The sequence below is a fragment of the Thamnophis sirtalis genome, unplaced genomic scaffold (assembly GCF_051295495.1).
Source record: "Thamnophis sirtalis isolate CommonGarterSnake01/CBP01778 unplaced genomic scaffold, rThaSir2_p1.2 scaffold_6, whole genome shotgun sequence".
Classification (NCBI taxonomy): domain Eukaryota; kingdom Metazoa; phylum Chordata; class Lepidosauria; order Squamata; family Natricidae; genus Thamnophis; species Thamnophis sirtalis.
In genome coordinates this window covers 19,987,714-20,007,921 of record NW_028261386.1, presented here as the reverse complement: position 1 = coordinate 20,007,921, position 20,208 = coordinate 19,987,714, and the positions used below count along the sequence as shown (strand labels likewise).

At 44.8% G+C, this 20,208-nt stretch overlaps 1 protein-coding gene across 1 annotated transcript in view; it reads right to left on the bottom strand.

The window, feature by feature from the left end:
• Positions 1-262: 262 nt before the first annotated feature.
• Positions 263-20,208, bottom strand: part of LIMK1 (LIM domain kinase 1) — a 59,764-nt gene continuing 39,818 nt past the window's right edge. Inside the window, exons 11-16 of the mRNA XM_014069559.2 lie at positions 18,573-18,632; positions 17,454-17,519; positions 14,768-14,915; positions 9,250-9,305; positions 6,185-6,342; positions 263-4,719 (exon numbers count right to left, since the gene is read on the bottom strand). Of these exons, the coding sequence (XP_013925034.1) occupies positions 4,557-4,719; positions 6,185-6,342; positions 9,250-9,305; positions 14,768-14,915; positions 17,454-17,519; positions 18,573-18,632 (651 nt within the window). The 3' untranslated portion in view covers positions 263-4,556. The remainder of the gene's footprint in view (positions 4,720-6,184; positions 6,343-9,249; positions 9,306-14,767; positions 14,916-17,453; positions 17,520-18,572; positions 18,633-20,208) is intronic.

Here is a 20,208-nt window from a genome sequence, read left to right as displayed (position 1 = left end):
TATCAGGATTGAGGCGAGAGTTGACAAGCTTGGAAAGTCTTTCACTCTACATCTATGATGTTGGCTTCCTGGACCAAGGCAGCACAGGGGTGATGTCTAAGATATCCCCTTCTTAAGAATGGAGGAATGAAGGAGTGGATCCAGATCAATGAGCATAGCTCTGTGTAGCTGTCCTCCTGAATCCCAGCAAAGGGATCGGAAAAACTTTCAAACACCCTCCATAAAAATGTCATCAAGAAAATCATAGGTTGCTAGAACAAGGGAGTGGAAGGACTTTTATTATTTCCATGTAAATTAATTTTACATCACAGTTTTGTGAATTCTGATGGTTGTCATCAGAGAGGGCATCACATTTCATTTTCAAAGTGCGTATAAATGTTTCACAGTCTTTGTCTAATTCATGTTCCTTCCCTTAACACTTCTCCTAAAGACAACTGAGGCAGACTGATAATATGATAAACTCCCCAATTCACCAAGGTTGACTGAGTGGACAAATAATACAAGCTTTTGTCTTCAGTTATGTTACAGAGCAATGACCCTGAGTGCAGGAACGAGAGGAACTACTCAACCCAAATGTGCCAGAGTCATGTGGAAGAGCTGCCTGACTCAGGAAACCGGCTCACATGCTGGCTACAGCACCTGGAGAATGTGAAAGAATTAGGGGAATAGCATGGGAAACACATGGAAGATGGAAACCAGACTCCCTAAAAAGGGGAGCAGGATAGGAAACCAGTGAGTTCGCTGTATGACAAGATCATGACAATCAAACATGGTCTAAAACCAAGATTGCAGGCATGAATTTAGACATCAGAACTTCTAAATGGCTTATAGGCCATCGGGTAAAAAAGGGACCCTCTTCTCCAAGAGACACATTGAGCCTGGGGAAAATGGGTTCCTTTTTCACCCTCTACTGCAGACCTCCAGCCTCTCGTTTCTTGGTAGTAGACTCACCAGGTCTTCTGCATGAGAAAAGAACCACCAGGTCTTCTGCTGTGTCTCTTACACACAACCATATTTGGAGAGACCACATCAGGTTCGGAGTCTCATGGTCTCCACACTAGTATAAATGCAACAGCCACACTCTGGGGCACAGTTTCAAGTGGCCGTCAAAATTCTTCAAGAAAAACGGTTTCTATAGGTGTACATAAAAGTGCCAATGGAGCAGAGACACGCATAAAACATGCAAGGTCTGTCATCTTTTGCATCAAACATGAAATGCATTTTCACAAAAATATGATATCTAACAGATCATAAAATGATGGTGTATCAGTCTGGAACCTTCAAAGGTATGCGAAATCAAAATTAAAAAACGTTTTTTTCTTCAAATCTAGTACACAGAGGTGAGATGCACTACTCTTAAATAGGGAGTCTTCATTTAGTCTTGACTTTTTGAAGAATGAACATAGATATTGGGCAGGCTTTGTTGATAAAAATCAGAAATATTTGAAATTTCACCTCGGGTCAGAGTTTTGTGCCATTTCCTCAAATCCTTCAAATCATACAGTGAAAGTTATGCATACTTTCAATTTGTGACAGGGAAGCAAGAAGAGAAGAAATATGGAACTACAAGAACCTGTTTTCCAAATTATTTTAGATTTATAATAACGTGGTTCATATAATAATCTAGGGGCACTCCACCAGTGGTGGGTTTCTATTTTTTTTTTACTACTGGTTCGATTGTGCGTGAGCGCGCAACACTTCAGCGCATGCGCAGAAGTGTCTGGGCAGGTGGGCAAAGCATCCCGCCACTGCCACTACTGGTTTACCGGATCCGGGCCAAAGTGGCAGAAACCCACCTCTGCACTCCACCCTACTGTAACAACTGCTTCCAATTCCATATATTTCAGGACTTAGAAGCTGCATAGTTACACATGCACCATGGGTTGAGGAGAACTGCTTTTACTTCTACTGAATTTGCAGAATTTCAGACCACCATTGTCAAGTTTTCCCATTGCTGAGCAAGAAGATCCAGGAATTACCTTTTTTTTTAAAAAAAAAGCCAAGATGTCTGTATGCAAGTTTGGCACATAGGATTTAACAAAGCTGGATCACAAGTCTAGAGAGGGAATTCATTTTGATTGCAAGGAATGTTTTCTTTCTCCATATTTCCCTCCTCCTAAAAAAAATCCCAACTATAACTATAACGGGGCCTTCAATTAAAATGAAAAAGATGCTGGTGTGTTCCCTTGAAAAGAACAGGAGCCCACTGGGAAGAGTTTAAAAAGATCCATGTTGTCTCTCTCAGCAGCTAACCTGACAACCAGAAGCCCAGAAACTGATATTTAGACCTGACTTTTCTTACCAACACTAATAATCAGAGGTAGGTTGTCCCCAGGGATTTCCCAGCTGGCATGGCTAAACTCCTTCAAGTCTTCCTGCCTGACACCCTTGTACTTTGGTTGCACAACCAAGGTTTGTCCTGGGTGCTAGAATGGCAGGGAAAATGGTCTATTCCCACCCACCCCCGGCTACTCACACTGTTAGCATTGAAAACCCAGGAAGTCTTTCGTGGTTCAGGTTCTTACAAATGCACTCTCAGGAACTGAAAAAGCTCCATTTCCCCCCTTCTAAAGACTATCAAGCCAATCTCCTGTTGCAATGATTCAGGAATGTGCTTTTTTCCAAATAGCAACCTGAGTGGCTGCTTCGCATGCACAAAAAGCTTGCGAGATAAGGAAAAAGCAGGGTCTGTTCTCCTGCCTATAACTTACAGGGTTTTAATATGCAGGGGTGATTTTTATTTTTTTTGGCACAAGAGGACATTTAGTCATGTAGCCCCACAACCCACAAGGGTAAATCAAAAATATGTCTCTTACATTGTGAGGATCCTTGGATAAGATGAATTTAGCTGGCCTCCCCAGGTAGAATTTAGAAGGCTCCTTTCTGCTATGCTGACCACCCAGATGGAAAATACCTGCTGCCCATTTCCAGATGAGTGTCCAATAATGCTTGCTTATTCTTACTGCTGACCCTGATGCATAGATTAGCCCCTTCTCCAATCTAATACTTTCCAGATGGGTTGGAACTGCAACTCCCAGAGTTCCTTTGTTCGCCTGGCCTCCAGACCACTGGCTAAGAATTCTGGGAGTCGCACAGTTCTGGAGGCCACGTTGCCTGAGGAGTTCTGGGAGTTGTAGTGAAAACAAATCTGCCTGGCGTTAGTCTGAGGAAGGCTGGGAGTGCACATCCCATGGCTCTATCCTGAACCTGGAAAGAGTTGGCTAGATTTCCAAGCTATGCACAAAGATCTCCCTTTAGAAGGCTGACTTAGTTGTTTCCTCCTCTTTCTGTCCTTCTAGAAATCCAGACTGCCTTTTCGAGGGCCTGACAGCACATGGGTGTATGCATGTGCACACACACATTAAATCTTGCAACGAAACCTTCACACGCATTTGGATCTCCAGAATAGGCAAGCAGTTTAAACGGGGTGGTAATTTAGAACAGAGAAGGGATAAGAGGAGACGGTTTCAGCTCTAACTTATAGCTTCTCTCTGGGGCAAACTGCCTGCTTAGAAAATAGTTTTTCTCACACACACAAAAATAGCAGCCTTGGATTTTATGTATTTCTGCCAAACATGGTTGGAAGAGAAGGAAGGAAGAAGCTAAGGTGTGCACACAGTGAAACATACACACAGCACACATGGGGCATTGACAGAGCTACATTCACATAACAGATTTCGCCTGGTTACCGGATTGAGCCGTGTGTGTGCGTATTTGCACAATATATCAACTTCAAATGAATCAAAGAGGCTGGGTTTGCATAACATGCTAAGCTAGATTAAAAGAAAAAGAAAAGCCTAACCAAAGTTAAGAGAAGCAATAAGCTCAGTATGTTGTGCAACTGCAATCTTCAGCCGACTGGGCAAAACATGTTGTGTGAATGTAGTCAGACACTGGATCCAGGGAGCACAGAAACCAAACATCTGCATAGATCCCTCGGCCTTGCAACGTCCACGGAAAGGCTAAGCACATGCTAAGCACACGCATAGACCCCCGTGGCCTGTTTGCAGAACGACAAAGTGGGACTCAAGAATCCAAGTATGCAAGTTCACATATAAACCCAAGGCACCACTTTATAGGACAAAAGTTTTAAAGAGGATCCATAGGGGTATATTTGAGGGTGGGGGGGTAGGGTAGCAGCCCCCACCTTAATGCCAGCTTGTGAGCAGCTGCCAGCTGATGACAGAAGCTTATGTGCTCAGCAGGGCGTGCAAAGCTTTTCGCAACCACATAGCGTACAAGGAGTGTGTCAAGGATCCCTCGCTTCTCTCGCCCTTTGCGGGATGCGCAAGGAGAAGGCTGTATTCACAAGGAGTATTTACAAGAACCCGGGCTGCCACAGACCATCTCTGTGCAAGCCAGGCACAGAACCCATCCCCTGCAAGGAGGGAAGCAGGGAGAACCAGCTCCCAGTGGTTTCCCCCCCCCAAAAAAAACAGCTCTAGCTGGTGAGCTGTGCGCAGCTGGTGGCAGGACTCAGCAAGAGAAGCTTTTCTTCAGCCCAGCTCATACAGAGACATGCAGGCTTTGGGGCTGCTTGCCTGCCCCTGCTGTACTCATTCAGACACTTCCGCATGTGCGCACAGTCCACTCTCAGCTCGCCGGTGTGTCTCCCAGAAGGCCCGGTCCAATTGCTCCAGCTGTGGACTCAGGGGAAGTTGCATAGCCAGGTGCATGCGGAGAGCTTCCAGCCACTGCTCCAACCGACTGAAGGAAGGCCTGGAGGGAAAAAACAGAAGAACGTAAGTGGAGGTTTGCTTGATTGGGATAAAAGCCCCAAACAGCCCAGAGCATCCCCCCATCCCCCAACCTTTGGGGCACCAGGGACCAGTTCCATGGAGGCTGTTTTTTCCACGGACTGGGGCAGACATGATTTTACGTCTTGCCCGGATCCCGCATGTGTACGGATGGGGCTTTTCTCGCTTGTGCAGCCTGGTTCTTGGTGTTTAGATACTATAGAACTGAGCTACTTACAGGACTACCTGCTCCCCTCAACCTCTGCCTGCCCCATGCATTCCCATATGGACATGCCCCATGCTCCAGATCTCTGCTGACTGATGTCTAATGGATGTTGTTACAAATTCTCTACCCAATAACTCATATTAATACAGAACAGATAAATGAAAACCAGTCTGATAAAATCCAGACTAACTATAATTAGCAGAAAGAATAATGAAAAAAGTCATTAATTTGGAGAAGTCACGTTACAACAGATAGGCATCTGTAGGATAATAAAAATGAATGACGCATGGAGTAAACTAAAGAAATATCTAGCTACATTATAGGCACTAATGCAGTGTCAGTGACTCAACAATGAATCCAAAGGGGAAAAAATACTAACAGCAATTCAGTCGGGAAGACATAATCACAGGTTAAATACTGTAAGTTCATATGCGAGTAAAGGCAGGTGAGCAAATACTTTTGGCAATATAGTGTACATATTTTTCTCCACTGAAAGAGGACAAGAATCATGATCAGCAGGAGTCAGCAACATCCTGATGGCACATAATCCGTTCCTAAAAAATATGAGCATTGGCTACTCTCCATTTAAAGGGGACAAGAATCATGGTAAACATAGGGGAAATGCAGTATAGGGATCAGGATCTAATAAGAAGGAGAAAGCTCTCCAAGTTCTCTATACTGGTCCTTTCACAACCTCAGCAACTTTAAGATGTGGGACTTCCACTTGCTGGCTGGGGAATTCTGGCAGTTGAAGTCCGCACATTTTCACGTTGCTAAGATTGAAAGCATTGATCCATCATTATGTAGACCAATAGACAATAAAGGTTGGAAACCACCTTGTCTCTCATCTAGTGAGACTGAAAGTTAATTGCAAAAGAAAAATACAAAACTCGATGTGGCAGCAGCAAAAGAACAGCTGACCTTCTCACAGTCTGAATTTTACTGGAAGGTTGGAAAAGCCTTAACCTAATGTTTCTCAACCTTGGCAACTTGAAGATATACGGACTTTAGCTCCCAGAATTCCCCAGGCAGTATGCTGGAAATTCTGGAAGTTGAAGTCCATACATCTTCAAAGCTTCCAAGGTTGGGAAGCACCGGCTTAATTTGTCCTTCCAGGCTGGACCATCTGCCCTGAGGAAGACTCATCCCTGTCTCCAAGCCATGTATCCTATCATCCCCATATCTAGGGGCTCCCCTGACACAACTGTTTCCACTTGCTCACCGTTTCTCATGATCCAAATCACAGCAACACACAGCGATAGGAAAGAAGCTGGGAGGACAATTGGGAGGACAGTAGCGGTCCAGGAAGCCTCGCACATTGAGGCCAAAATCCAAGGTTCGAGGCAGGTAATCAGGGTCAGCGCTGACTCTTCCAATAATCTGTGCAAAATAAAAAAAAGGAGTTGTTAGAAGTTTCTCTGGAATGATCTAGGCTTGGTTAACAATCTAGAACAGGAATGGTTAACCTTTTCGGCATCGAGTGCCAAAACTGGAGGAGGTCCTGAACCCGGAAGAGAGCAGCTGGCCATGTGCACTGGCCAGCTGCTCTCTTCCGAGTTCTGGTGCTCCAGCACGCTGGCCCTCTAGTCTTCACACATGTGTGTGCCGGAAGATGGAATAGAGCAGCTAACCACAGCATAAGTACTGGACCAGCTGTCCAGCACGCAGGTGCGTGACGGAACCTGGAAGAACAGCTGGCGATGGTGTGCATGCCCACAGAGAGGACTCTGTGTTCCACATCTGGCACGCGTGCCATAGGTTTGCCATCCTGGATTTAGAACAAGTGATGGTCCTTTGGAGATAAACTGGGCGATTTAGAAGAGCTAAGTTGAATATTGGTTGGCCCATGCCAGATGCCTCCAGGGCTTTTCGGGAGTCCATGTATAGCATTTGTATGTTTCCTTTCAATATCTCTCATAGAAATATGCAGAAATATGCCTGAGTAATCCTTACAATAATGCTAACTTTATGAGGTTAGTATTCTCACATTACATATAGGAAATTAAGGGGTGGGTGGGTATAAGGGGTGGTCAGCTTACAACAGTTCACTTAGTGACCGTTAAATAATTACAATGACACTGAGAAAAGTGACCTATGACCATTTTTCACACTTATGACAGATGCAGCATCCCCAGGGCCATGTGATCAAAATTCAGAAGCTTGGCAACTGACTCATATTTATGACAGCTGCAGTGTTGTGCGATCACCTTTTGTGACTTCCTTTGAAGCCAAGTCAATGGGGAATCCAGATTCACTTCAATTGTCTTATTAACTTAACACCTGCAGTAATTCCACTTAACAACTGCAGCAAGAAAAGTCGTAAAAGGGGGCAAATACACTTAACAAATGTTTCCCCTAGCAACAGAAATGTTGGGCTCTATTACGGTCGCAAGTTGAGGACTACTTGTACTTCTCTGCAGAAACTATATAGAGGAAAATTGCACTTGGGTGCATTAGGAGTCTGGTAATTTCCATGTCATTTCCTTTTCCAACTAACAAAATATATTGAAAGGCATAAACTTTCATAAATTGCAGCTCACATCACCTATCAAATATTAGTGTCTTTTATGATGTGAGTGGTTATTACACAATGTCACCCCAACTCACACTGTACAACTGAACTGCCAGCATACTTTCAACTTACCCCTATTTGCTTAGCAACCATTCAAAGTTACATTGGCACTGTGAAAAATGTGGTTTATACATGGTTCTTGCATATTCAACCATTGCAGTCCCATGATCAAAATTTAGGTTTAGGGAAGCAACTGCTTTCACCACAGTTAATTGTGATGGTGAAACTATGGCACACGTGCCAGAAGTGGCATGCAGAATATCTCTCCGGGCACATGAGCCATCACCCATTGCTCTTCTGGGTTCTGATGCACCAGCCAGCTGGTCTTCACATGCACAACAGTGCCGGAAATTGGAAAAGCAGCCACCCAGTGCGCATGCTCGTGCTGGGTGGCTGCTCTTCTGGTTTCCGGAGTGTGCATGCGCACTGGCAACCTGGTCTTCCGGTTTGTGGCATGCATGTGTGCACGAAGATCAGCTGGTCAGTGCACATGTCGGAAACTGGGACATCATCTTCCCGGTACGCACATGGGCTCTGGCCAGCTGGTCTTTGCATGCGCATGCATGCCAGAAACCAGAAGACCAGGTGGACAGTGCCATGCACGCGCCAGCTGCTGTTCCGGTTTCCGGCACGTGTGCATGTTCTCCCATTTCAGCACTCAGTGCCGAAAACACTCGCCAACTTTGCATTAACCCTTAATTAAAGCAGGCAAAACATCCAGATGACCCTTAGGTGGCAGTTCTAAAATGTCCTTAAATGTTCTGCATCTCTCTGCTGCCATCTTGTGATTGTCTAAATTAGTGTTTCTCCAACTTAGCTACTTTAAAAATGTGTGGATTTCAACTTTCAGAGGAATTTTGGGAATTGAAGTCCACACATCTTGAAGTATCTAAGGATGAGAGACACTGGCCTGGATTCTTACAATTCAGATGTGGTACCCCTGAGCCATATACCACACCTGGTCTTGATCATAACCAAAACTCTCCTATTTTTTTTTCCTATTGAGAATCACATCACTTTTGGTGTAATTTACCCAAGACACATGCAGATCAAAACTTTGATTGTATAAATAATAACAGCAGCTAGAATTATATTTGCCCAAAATTGGAAAGCAGCAGACAAAATCCCGTCGGAAGGGGAGGTAATAAAGAAGATATTAGATTGTGCAGAAATGAACAGGTTGACATTGAGAATAAAGGACAAAGAGGAATCAGTGTACTACAGGACATGGGGACAATTTTATGATTGGGTTGAAAAAAGATACAAACAGAAAGAGAAAGGAACAAAGCATAAAACAAATAATTCAGGTGACACATTATTAAATCAGGGGGAGGGGAAATAAGAAAGTATGAAAATGTAAATATACAGGCGGAAAAATGATATGAATTGACAAATGTTAAATAGCAATTATAAGAATGTATATTTACGAATGAATTTGAAAGGAAAAATAAAAATCTTTTTTACACAAAAAACCTCAAAACTGGAGAAACAAAACCATCCCTGTCCCTTCTTTTTTGCCATTCCATTTTTTTGCTCTTGCTTCTCAAAATGAGGTTAAGTTCAACACCTCTTCCTTTAAAGCATGAAAGAACAAGGTTAGGAAATGCTGGCTTCAGGCATCTGCCAGAACCGCTCTCTGGAAATGTTCCTTTAGAACATTTCTCTAGCAACCCTTCCTTCTTCCTCCTTGAATGCTTTATGTTCCTGGGACTTGCCTCACAAAGGATGATGCCAAAAGAGAAGACGTCTACTTTCTCATCATAACTTCTCCCTGCAAAAAGATGACAAGAGACGAAAAAACATATTTAGCTATCAGGCCCAGACATCCTAACCGGGGTGTATAATTGTTTGGAGTTGGTAATAATAATAATAATAATTTATTAATCAGTGCACAACTTATGTACAATGAGATTAGCTGAGCTCCCTCAGTGCACTCCCCACAACACAATCAAACTCACAGTGAAGACAGAAAATCCCTAACCCAATAAATCACATTAACAAACACCCAGTCCTATTGTACCAGTGTGAACATGTTACACGTTGCGCCGGCCTACAAGTCCATTGTACTACGTAGTTATGATGTTATTTTGAATTCAGGAGTCAACGGCACACGGATAAAAAATATTCTTCAGCCTGTTTATGCAGCTGGCTCTGCTTCTATATCTCCTTCCTGATGGTAGGAGCAGTGGTGGGATTAAAATACCGTATTTTTCGGAGTATAAGATGCACTTTTCCCCCCCAAAAAGAGGGTGAAAATCTAGGTGTGTCTTATACACTGAATATAGCATTTTTGGCCTACTGAAACTCCACCCCCTTCCCAAAAATGGACATGCAGTGGGTTTGGGAGGCCTGCAAAGTTCTCCTGCGGCTGGGGAGGGCAAAAATGAGCAAAAAACAGACTGATTTTTTTTTGCTCATTTTTGCTCCCCCCCCCCCCCCAGGAGCACTCTACAAGCCTCCCAAAGCCTACGAATGCCCTGTTTCTGGCAAAAAAATGGGCGCATTTTTGTGAAAAACAGGCCATTTTTTGCTCATTTTTGCCCCTCTTCAGCCCCCAGGAGCACTCTACAAGCCTCCTAAAGGCTATGCATGCCCCTTTTGGGCAAAAAATGGGCCCGTTTTCACAAAAACTGGACTGTTTTTTGCTTGTTTCCCCCCATCCCCACCCCCAGGAGCACTTTGCAGGCTTCTCAAACTGTCTGCATGCCCCGTTTTTCACAAAAAATGAGGCATGCAAAGGGTTTGGGAGGTCTGCAAAGTGCAAAAACTTTTTTTAAATTTACCTCTTCAAAATCTTGGTGTGTCTTATACTCTGGTGTGTGTTGTACCTCCGAAAAATATGGTAATTTAGCAACCGGTTCTCTGCCCTAACGATTTCTTCCAACAACCAAACCTCTCAGAAAGTTAACCATCAGTTCTCCTGAAGTGGTACGAACTGGCTGAATCCCACCACTGAGTAGGAGGGTAAAGAAGTGCCGACTAGGGTGTGAGTTGTCCCTGAGGATTTTCCTCACTCTTCTAGTGAGTTCATCTAGAATTTGTAAAGCAGCTCATGGGCGCTCCCACAAAATGGCTTCCTTAAGGATCCATGAGCTCTCATGATAATCTGTTCCCAAATTTTATCTTAGTTTCAATCAGCCCAGAAAAATTCCTCTTGTTCCTCAAGGTTATTCCTTCTGCGCATTACAGAGATGGCTTCCTGGGCAGCTTCCCAAACCTGATCCTTCTTTCCCTTCTTGCTGACCACAATTAAGCCAGATCTGGTGAGGGTCTATCCCCTAGAATGGGCAATGAGGGCCCTTTTATGACTTGTGGACTTCAACTCCTAGAATTCCTGAGCCAGCATGGCTGGCTCAGGAATTCTGGGAGTTGAAGTCTACAAGTCATAAAGGGTCCATCGTTCCCAAACTCTAGTCTATCCCTACCAGTGGTGGGTTCTGGCTGGTACGCCCTACCTCTATTTGAGCCGACCGGGGCATTTGTGCATGCACATGCAGTACATGCTCCGCCGAGCAGCTGGAGCATTGCAGGGTGATGATGTGCATGCATTCACAGTGCTCTTGCATGTGATGGATGCCCGGCCCCATCGCAGTATGCTGATTGCGACAGGATCCGGAACCCACCACTTATCCCTACCCCAACTGTGTGTCTGCTTTGAACCCCCACAGGACCCTCTGACCAACAAAGTTATAGAAAAAGAGAGGGGTTATAAGACACTCCCCCATATATTCCTTCTGAACTATAATTGGCCCTCAGCCACTTCAACTCTGAACATTAAGAGCCAATTTCTGCCATCTGAACTCGCACCTTAAATTTTAACCAATTGCGCAATTTTTTAATTTCCTCCTTTTCTTTCATCTTTCACTTCTTTCTTTGCATGGGATATGCATGAGATGTGTATGAGATGAATGAATGTCCCACTTTTATTATTATATTGTTGTAATTTTCTGTGTTTTTTAAATTTTGACGTGGGGATTGTTTGGGGGAGTGCATGGGTATGTATGATTCGGAGGACCTGCCGGGAGATGTGGGGGCCATGGGGGTGGTTGGGGGGACCAGAGACACGGGAGAGGGTCGGGGTATTACGGTCGTAACAGGGAGGGGCAGATACGGCGGGGACTTTAGGGCAGGCCATTACCGGGGAAGGAGGGTTCGCTACATTACAGAGATCCCTCCTTCCGGCCCTTTAAGTCCCACTCCGAGACCAGATGGCGCAAGTAGTCAGGACCCTGGTCTCAGGCTGTTGTCGCTAAATGCCAGGTCTGTTGTACACAAAGCTCCTCTCGTCCGGGACTTAATTTTAGACGAGAGGGCAGACCTGGCATGTATTACTGAAACCTGGCTGGGCCCAGAGGGAGGAGTCCCCCTTGTAGAGCTGTGCCCAGAAGGATTTCAGGTGCTACACCAGCCGAGAGCCCAGGGAAGGGGTGGGGGTGTGGCCATTGTTATCCGGGAGTCGTTAGTTCCTCGTAGGGTCCCTGCTCCGGAGCTTGTCGGGTGTGAGTCTCTGCTGATAAAGTTGGACCTCAAGGGTCAAGTGGGCCTGCTGTTAACGTACTTGTCTCCCAACAGCGTTGCAGCAGCCCTCCCCTCGCTCCTCGAGTCAGTAGCCGAGCTGGCAATTGAGTTCCCTAGGTTGATGGTCCTGGGGGACTTTAATTTGCCGTCGCTCGGTGAAAACTCTGATGGGGCGCAGGAGTTCATGGCTTCCATGACAGCCATGGGCTTGACCCAAGTAATTCGGGGCCCAACCCATTCGGCGGGGCACATGCTCGACCTCGTATTTCTCTCGGAGCAGTGGATTTGTGATCTTGGTCTGAGGGGTAACGACATCATACCCCTGTCGTGGTCAGACCACTGCCTACTGAGGCTCGACTTCCGGAGACCAAACCCCCACTGTAGGGAGGAGGAACCGACCAGGTGGTTCCGCCCCAGGCGACTTATGGAACCGTTAAGGTTCCAGACGGAGCTTGGGGTTATTCCTGACACTTTCGCCCACAGTCCGGTAGAGACTCTGGTTGCTGCTTGGCACTCGGCAGCATCGGAGGCCCTCGACCGGATTGCGCCACTACGGCCCCTCCGAGGCGGCGGATCCCGGAGACCTCCTTGGTTCACCGAGGAACTCCGGGAGATGAAGCGCCGGAGGAGACGCCTAGAGCACCGTTGGAGGTCCGATAAGTCCGAATCGAGCCGAGCAATGGTAACCACCTGCACCAAGGAATACACCAGGGCACTTAGGGCAGCAAAAAGATCTCACATAGCCACCTTGGTTGCGTCCGCTGAGTCCCGCCCAGCCGCCCTGTTTAGGATAACCCGCTCCCTATTGAATAAAAGGGAAGCGGGGGAACCCTTGCAGGGCAGAGCTGAGGATTATGCCCAATTCTTAGCGGACAAAATTGCTCGGTTTCGGTCGGACTTGGACTCCACCCCCGCAGCTCCAGCCGAGGCACAGGAGGATCAAGTAGAACATCTCTGGGTTGAGTTTCAGGATGTTACCCCCGGGGATGTGAACAAGGCCATGAGGGCTGTAAGTGCCTCCACCTGTGTACTGGATCCGTGTCCCTCATGGCTGGTTACTAACAGCAGTGAGGTGACACGAGGCTGGATCCAGGCGGTTGTTACCGCCTCTCTTCGGGAGGGGAACTTCCCCGCCTCACTGAAAGCGGCGGTGGTGAGACCCCTCCTAAAGAAACCATCTCTGGATCCAGCTGTTCTTAATAACTATCGCCCAGTCTCCAACCTTCCCTTCCTTGGGAAGGTTGTTGAGAAGGTGGTGGCCTTCCAGCTTCAACGGTCCTTGGAGGAAGCAAACTATCTTGACCCCTTCCAGTCAGGCTTCAGACCCGGTTACAGCACTGAAACCGCTTTGGTCGCATTGACCGATGATCTCTGGAGAGCCAGAGATGGAGGATACTCCTCCATCCTGGTCCTCCTTGACCTCTCAGCGGCTTTCGATACCATCGACCATGGTATCCTTCTGCGACGACTGCGGGAGGTGGGAGTGGGAGGCACCGTGTTGCGGTGGTTCTCCTCCTACCTCTCGGACAGGTCGCAGTCGGTGTTAGTGGGGGAGCAGAGATCGTCCCCTAGGCCCCTAACATATGGGGTGCCTCAGGGCTCGGTCTTATCCCCCCTACTATTCAACATCTACATGAAACCGCTGGGAGAGATCATCCGCAGGCACGGGATCAGATACCATCAATATGCGGACGATACTCAATTGTATCTGTCCGCCCCGTGCCAACTCAATGAAGCGGCAGACGTGATGAACCGAGGCCTCGAAGCCGTTATGGACTGGATGAGGGTTAACAAGCTTGTACTCAACCCAGAAAAGACCGAGTGGCTGTTGTGCTTCCCTCCCAAAGATTCGATCAATATTCCATCAATCAGGCTGGGGGGTCAAATTCTACACCCCTCAGAGAGGGTTCGCAACTTGGGAGTCCTCCTGGACCCACAGCTGTCGTTTGACCACCACTTGACGGCTGTGACCAGGGGGGCATTCGCCCAGGTTCGCCTGGTGCGCCAGTTGCGACCCTACCTGAATCGGGAGGCTCTCACAACAGTCACTCGGGCCCTTGTGACCTCTAGGCTGGAATACTGCAATGTGCTCTACATGGGGCTGCCCTTGAAGAGCATCCGGCGACTTCAGCTAGTACAGAACGCGGCCGCGCGAGTGATTGTGGGTGCACCTCGGTTCACCCACATAACACCTATCCTCCGCGAGCTGCGCTGGCTACCTGTCGATCTCCGGATGTGCTTCAAGGTGCTATTAGTCACCCATAAAGCCCTACATGGTAGTGGATCTGGATACTTGAGAGACCGCCTTCTGCCAATTACCTCCCTGCGACCAATAAGATCCCATAGATTAGGCCTCCTCCGTATTCCATCGGCCAGCCAGTGCCGGCTGGCAACTACAAGGAGGAGGGCCTTCTCAGTAGTTGCCCCGACCCTTTGGAACGAGCTCCCCGTGGAGATTCGTACCCTCTCCACCGTCCAGGCCTTCCGCATAGCCCTTAAGAACTGGCTAGCCCGTCAGGCCTGGGGACAAGGATAGCCGCCCCTCCCGAATGATGAATGTATGTTGCTTACCATTTTATTATATGTCTCTATGTCAATGTTTGTCTTCCCCTCCCCTGATTTTATGTGAGCCGCCCTGAGTCCCCTCAGGGAAAAGGGCGGCCTACAAATATTAATAAAATCTCTCAAAAATCTCAACTCCCCTGCTCAACTCACCATTGATCATCTCAGGAGCCATCCAGTAAGGGTTGCCCACCACGGTGTACCTTTTCCTTCGGTCAGGTTTCTTCAGGTTTGCTAGCTGGTTCTTCTCGTCCACCATCAACCGAGCAAGGCCAAAATCAGCCACTACCACACTTTTGTTCTGTGTAAAGAACAGAAAGAATCTTTCCCCTCCTTTCTTTCTAATTATCCAGTGGATTTAGCACTTTCAGTTTACAATGCTTTAACGCTGTTGGCAGACAAGACAGTATTTAAGAAAAGAGGAAATACTATTTTTGTTGTTCTCAATGTCACCTTCAAACGATGTGGCTTGTCTTTGAAACAAAACAAAAATCAGCCGAACCTGATTATTTTATATAGTATTTATGTTATAGAATGTTATTTGAAAATGGACTTATTTTATACTCAATTTATCAACTATTATTATTGCATTAAAAGTGTCACTCTGGTTTTCACATTAGTTTTATTTTATTTTTTTCATGGATTGGGGGGTTTAATTCAACTGAAAAAAACAAACAAAATTCTTGTTATTCTTGTTACAGAACTAGTTAACAACTAATGTTTACTGATTATGTTATAATCTTTTATCAGATATTGGAGGGTTCCAGGCAGTGGTGGGTTCCTACTGGTTCGGCCCAGTTCAGTCAAACCGGTAGTGGAATGCCGGCCTGGGTCGCAGAACTGGCAGTGACCCAGGCTGGCCACGCCCCAAACCAGTTCCCCGATCACCGCCATTGCCACTGCCATCTTTTCTTTGAGCTCTGCGCATGCGCAGAACAATTCCCATTGAACTGCACATGCACGCATAACACACATCCAGTGCATGCATGGTGCATAATGCACATCCAGCACATACATGTACGCACACGGACAAACCAGGAGTAACACTGGCTGAAACCCACCCCTGGTTCCAGGATTGGGCTTAGTGTTTCTAATAAATATTTGTCTCCAGCCTCTCCACTGATGAAATAGGTAGTAGAATATCTACAGACTGCAATATCTACAGAAGTGTCCATGTTGGTAGATGTCAGCATTTTTAAAAAAAATCTATTTTAAATCTTCATCCTGTCAAAATAGAAAATGGTTTTGTGGGATAGCAGCGCTGTAACACTAAAAATATCCACTCAGTGTACATAAAAGTCAAGAAAGCATTGTTGTCAGGGTTCCAAGTAACAAACCCAAAGGAATCAAAACTCTGAGGCCTAAAGTTTCCTCATAGTTTGAGGTGACAATTGTCTGATACTTTCACATAGGTTGTTGTTTTTTTGCATGCATACCAATCGCACTATTCTCTTTTGGAGTAAGCAAAATTGTGCAAAGCTCAGAAAAGGAATAGGACATAGTAAGCCAAACAGAATTTCAAAAATGAGATGAGAAAAAGAGAGGGGAAATAAGTCTAATTTACACTTTCTGCAACCACAACTCTCTCTCTGTCTTTGGAATCCTTTTGACTCCATTACTCATTCTCTACTGTTTTAATTTTGCCGTTCGATCCTTGTTCATTCTCTCTCTATGATTTTCCCATTGAAATTCACTGTTGCATTCAATCCATAAGCATTCAGAACTCATTTATTTTTGTTTTTGTTTTACTGGTTCTCTATTCTCACTGTTTTCAACTTGTCTCCTTATATAGTCAGTTCTCATTTCCACATAGTGAAATGAGAAGAAGTTCAAAAAGTTATTTTCGCTTCTTTTTTTCAAACATTAATTTCTTGAAACAGGCGTCTGTTTCTGTCATTACTTTCTAGTTTGCAGTGGCTCACTTTCTTTCTATCAGCACTGAATATTTAAAAATTTCTCCATCCATTGTTTGTAAACAGAAAAGACTGAATTCAGGTTATTATTTATAAAAACAAACAAAACTAGTCCCTGAGAATCTGAAGCCAAACAAAGAAAAATGACATCTGGAAATGTCACACAAAACCCTGTAAATGTTAACAATTGCTTTGTTTGCTAGACAATAATGTAATTATTAAAATGTATGGCATGTATTTTGCCTAATCCCTACCCCAATGATTTTTTTTAGATTTACTTATGAGGCAGGAGTTGCACAATTATTGTTTTAGGAGGCTGAAAGTATTGGTTCCCCTTGCATATGTGCTAGTTGTTCCCGACTCTAGGGGGCGGTGCTCATCTCCGTTTCAAAGCTGAAGAGCCAGCACTGTCCAAAGACGTCTCTGTGGTCATGTGGCCGACATGACTAAATGCCAAAGGATCAGGGAACGCTGTTACTTTCCCACCAAATGTGGTTCTTATTTTTCTACTTGCATTTTTAATGTGCTTTTGAACTGCTAGGTTGGCAGAAGCTGGGACAAGTAAACAGGAGCTCACTCCATTACGTGGCGCTAGGGATTCGAACCACCGAACTGCCTACCTTTCTGATCAACAAGTTCAGCCTCTTAGCCACTGAGCCACCTATTAAATGTTATATATTTTCACAAATCAGAGATTGTTATATTCAAGACCTATAGTAATCCTCTTCTTTGTTTGTTGTTTTTAAGATGATGTCCTTAAAAATTACTCTTCATAACTTACCTTCTCAAAATATGACCAGCAATATCTTCTCCTTGCTTTTAAAATTATTTTTAGTTTTTAAAAATCAACAAACTTAGCAAACTGAATAATGCAAATAAAACTTAAATTAATGAATGAATTAAAAATTTGACCAGTGCCAACTTACTTCTCGCACAAGGCAGTTATGTGTATTGAGGTCCCTGTGAATGATATTCATAGAATGGAGATAAGCCTATGAAAAGAAATGAGAAAAAAGAGTTAGAAATTTTGTTATTCTTCCATAATTCCTTTCTTTTTAAAAAGGATATGGTTGACTTCACTTTATCCAGCATTGTGAGATGCTCTTAATATGTATAGTGTTCTAATTTTATAGGAAGCGGAGCTGTTATTTTTGAAATATAACTTGACTTATCGTAGCATATAGGTCAGAGGTCCCCAAACTCTGATATAGATAGTACTTGAGTTATAATCAGTCACTTAACAACCATTCAAAATTACAACAGATTTACTGTACTTATGATCCAGATGTGAAGTTCAAATGATCACATGACCAAACTTTAGATCCTTGGCAACATGGCCCTATTTACGGGCATTTACAGCTTCCCACAGTCACATGATTACATTTTCCTAAAGTTTTGCCGAAAACTGTACCCATAAGTCCACCATTGGTTTGCTTACCAATGTTAAGCGGCATTCGCTTAACAACCTCAGATTCATTTAATGACCAATGCAAACAAGTTTGTAAAATTAAGTTGGCCAAGTGACCGATCTGTTTTACGACAGGAAACATTGTGAGTGTATGTTTTTTTTAACTAAATCTATTTCACTCACCCTTGTTCATAAGCAAGTAAAAATAACCTAACTGAATCAGATTCAAAAAGTCTACACAATCTAGCATTGTGCTTACAAGCCCCACGGTAACTATGAATGTTGTGTATTTTAAATTGTTGTTTTGTCTATTTATCCCCTTCCCCTGTTTATTGTAAGCCGCCCGGAGTCCTTCGGGAGTGGGCGGCATACAAGACCAACTGAACTGAACTGAAGACTGGTCAGTAAGTTATTCTGGAAAGCTCACAAGTAGCATGCTTTGTTATTTTTACCAAGCCTATGTTGCCTCAACCTGGAGGCTTCATTTGGCGAGCAACTTTCATGAATTGCTCACATACTTTGAAAGGCTAGTGAATAAGACACAATGGGAAATTTTAACATGATTCCAGCAAAATGCTTTCCTGATGCCCCACAAAATTCCTGGCTCAGTTTGCTGCAAATTCATGCTCCTACTCACCATCCCTGAAGCGATGTCCTTTGCAAAACTGACCCGCTCGCTCCAAGGATACTGACTGTCCTGAAAGAAAAATGTTGCTGGTGAGTGAAGTATTTGGAAAAATTGGTGTGAACCCTGTCTGGAGCATCTCACCTCTACCAGGAGAGAGAGAATAGCAGGAAAGAGACTTTGCATCCTTTTCATGACTAGGTTCACAAAACACACTCTAGCCTAGCTGGTTTTATTTATTAATTTAGCATATGGCAAATACATGGATTTATAGTAGTTCAAATGTTAATGTCCACACCATCCAGCCATTCAAGCACAGGGCGATCTACGTTGAAAAAAATCAGACATTGGGCGGGTGGTAACCATTTAGCTGGTTACTGAATTGATCATGTTTGCACAATACTCTAAATCAAAAACCTAATGGAGTATTATTAACTAAGCTTAGTAGATTGTACAAATGAATTGTAAGATTTTCGCTGTTAATTAAGAGGATTCAGTTCAGGTTCAAACCCGGGGAATAGTATAGTGACAATATTGGTCATGCTTGATGATGACCTCTGGTAGGACCAGGAGAGAGATGAGAGAGTGCAACCATCCCAATTCTACCTGATCCCTCAGTGGAGGAGTAGTTCTCTTCCTTTTTATACAGGTGGGTCCAGTTGGTCTTGAGAGTGGAGAACGAACAGGCTTAGGCTTAAACCTGACAAGACCATATGAGTGGTTGTGGATATTTGGGCCTCCTGATTGTAGAGTGGTTCAGTCTTTGATCCTGAATAGGATTGCATTTCTCTTTGGGTTTGGTGGGCAACTTGATACTCTCTAGAATTCATGGTTTTTGCTCAAGCAGCAGTGTTTTAACATGCAGTGTCAATTTTGTCATGACATTAAGTCATAATATAGTTTGCTTGGCCACAACACGCTACATGAACACAGCTATTGCTGTGGTCTGCCAGTGGCCAGCAGAGCTGGCAGCATATTCAGACAGTGAAGAGGTTGGGGAGAAACGTGGGCCAGTCCTAGAGTCTGGGGAAGGCTTGGACGAGGGCTCTGCGTCGGAGGCAGAGAGTGGTCCAAAGCCATCTGGTAGTTTTTGCTGCCTCCAGAGCCTCTGGAGTCTGATATCAGCGAGGCAGAAGAACAGTGGGAGCCTGTTCCCGGTGTGCACATGCGCAGAGCTGACAAAAGGCAAGAACAATTAAGAAAACAGGTTTGATTTGGGAGTAAGGCTTGGAGATGATTGGCTCCTCCCATAAGACATAAAAGAGGAGGGAATGGGACGTGACCTTTTGCAGGAAGTAATTAGTTCATCTGGTCGGTTCAAGCTTTGAAAAGTTCTGTTTGACTCTGTGGTAAGTTTGGTCTTGATCTGCATTTGGCAATTAGATCTCTGGCAAGCATTCCAAGGGAGATAAGGTGCATGTTTGTCAACATTCTCCTGAAAGACTGTAGCAACTCAAGCAGACATCTGTTGGAACCTTCACAGACTGTGAAGCCTTGCGGACTGTTAATGACCATAATTTACAGCTGTATAAATAAAAGGTGTTTGGGACTAAGATTGTTGTTAGGTAAGCTCCCCGTTGGGAGAGCAAGTGCGTTCAGAGAAGCGTTGTGAGAGTTGTGTTGGAGAACACACAAACCAGCATGCAGA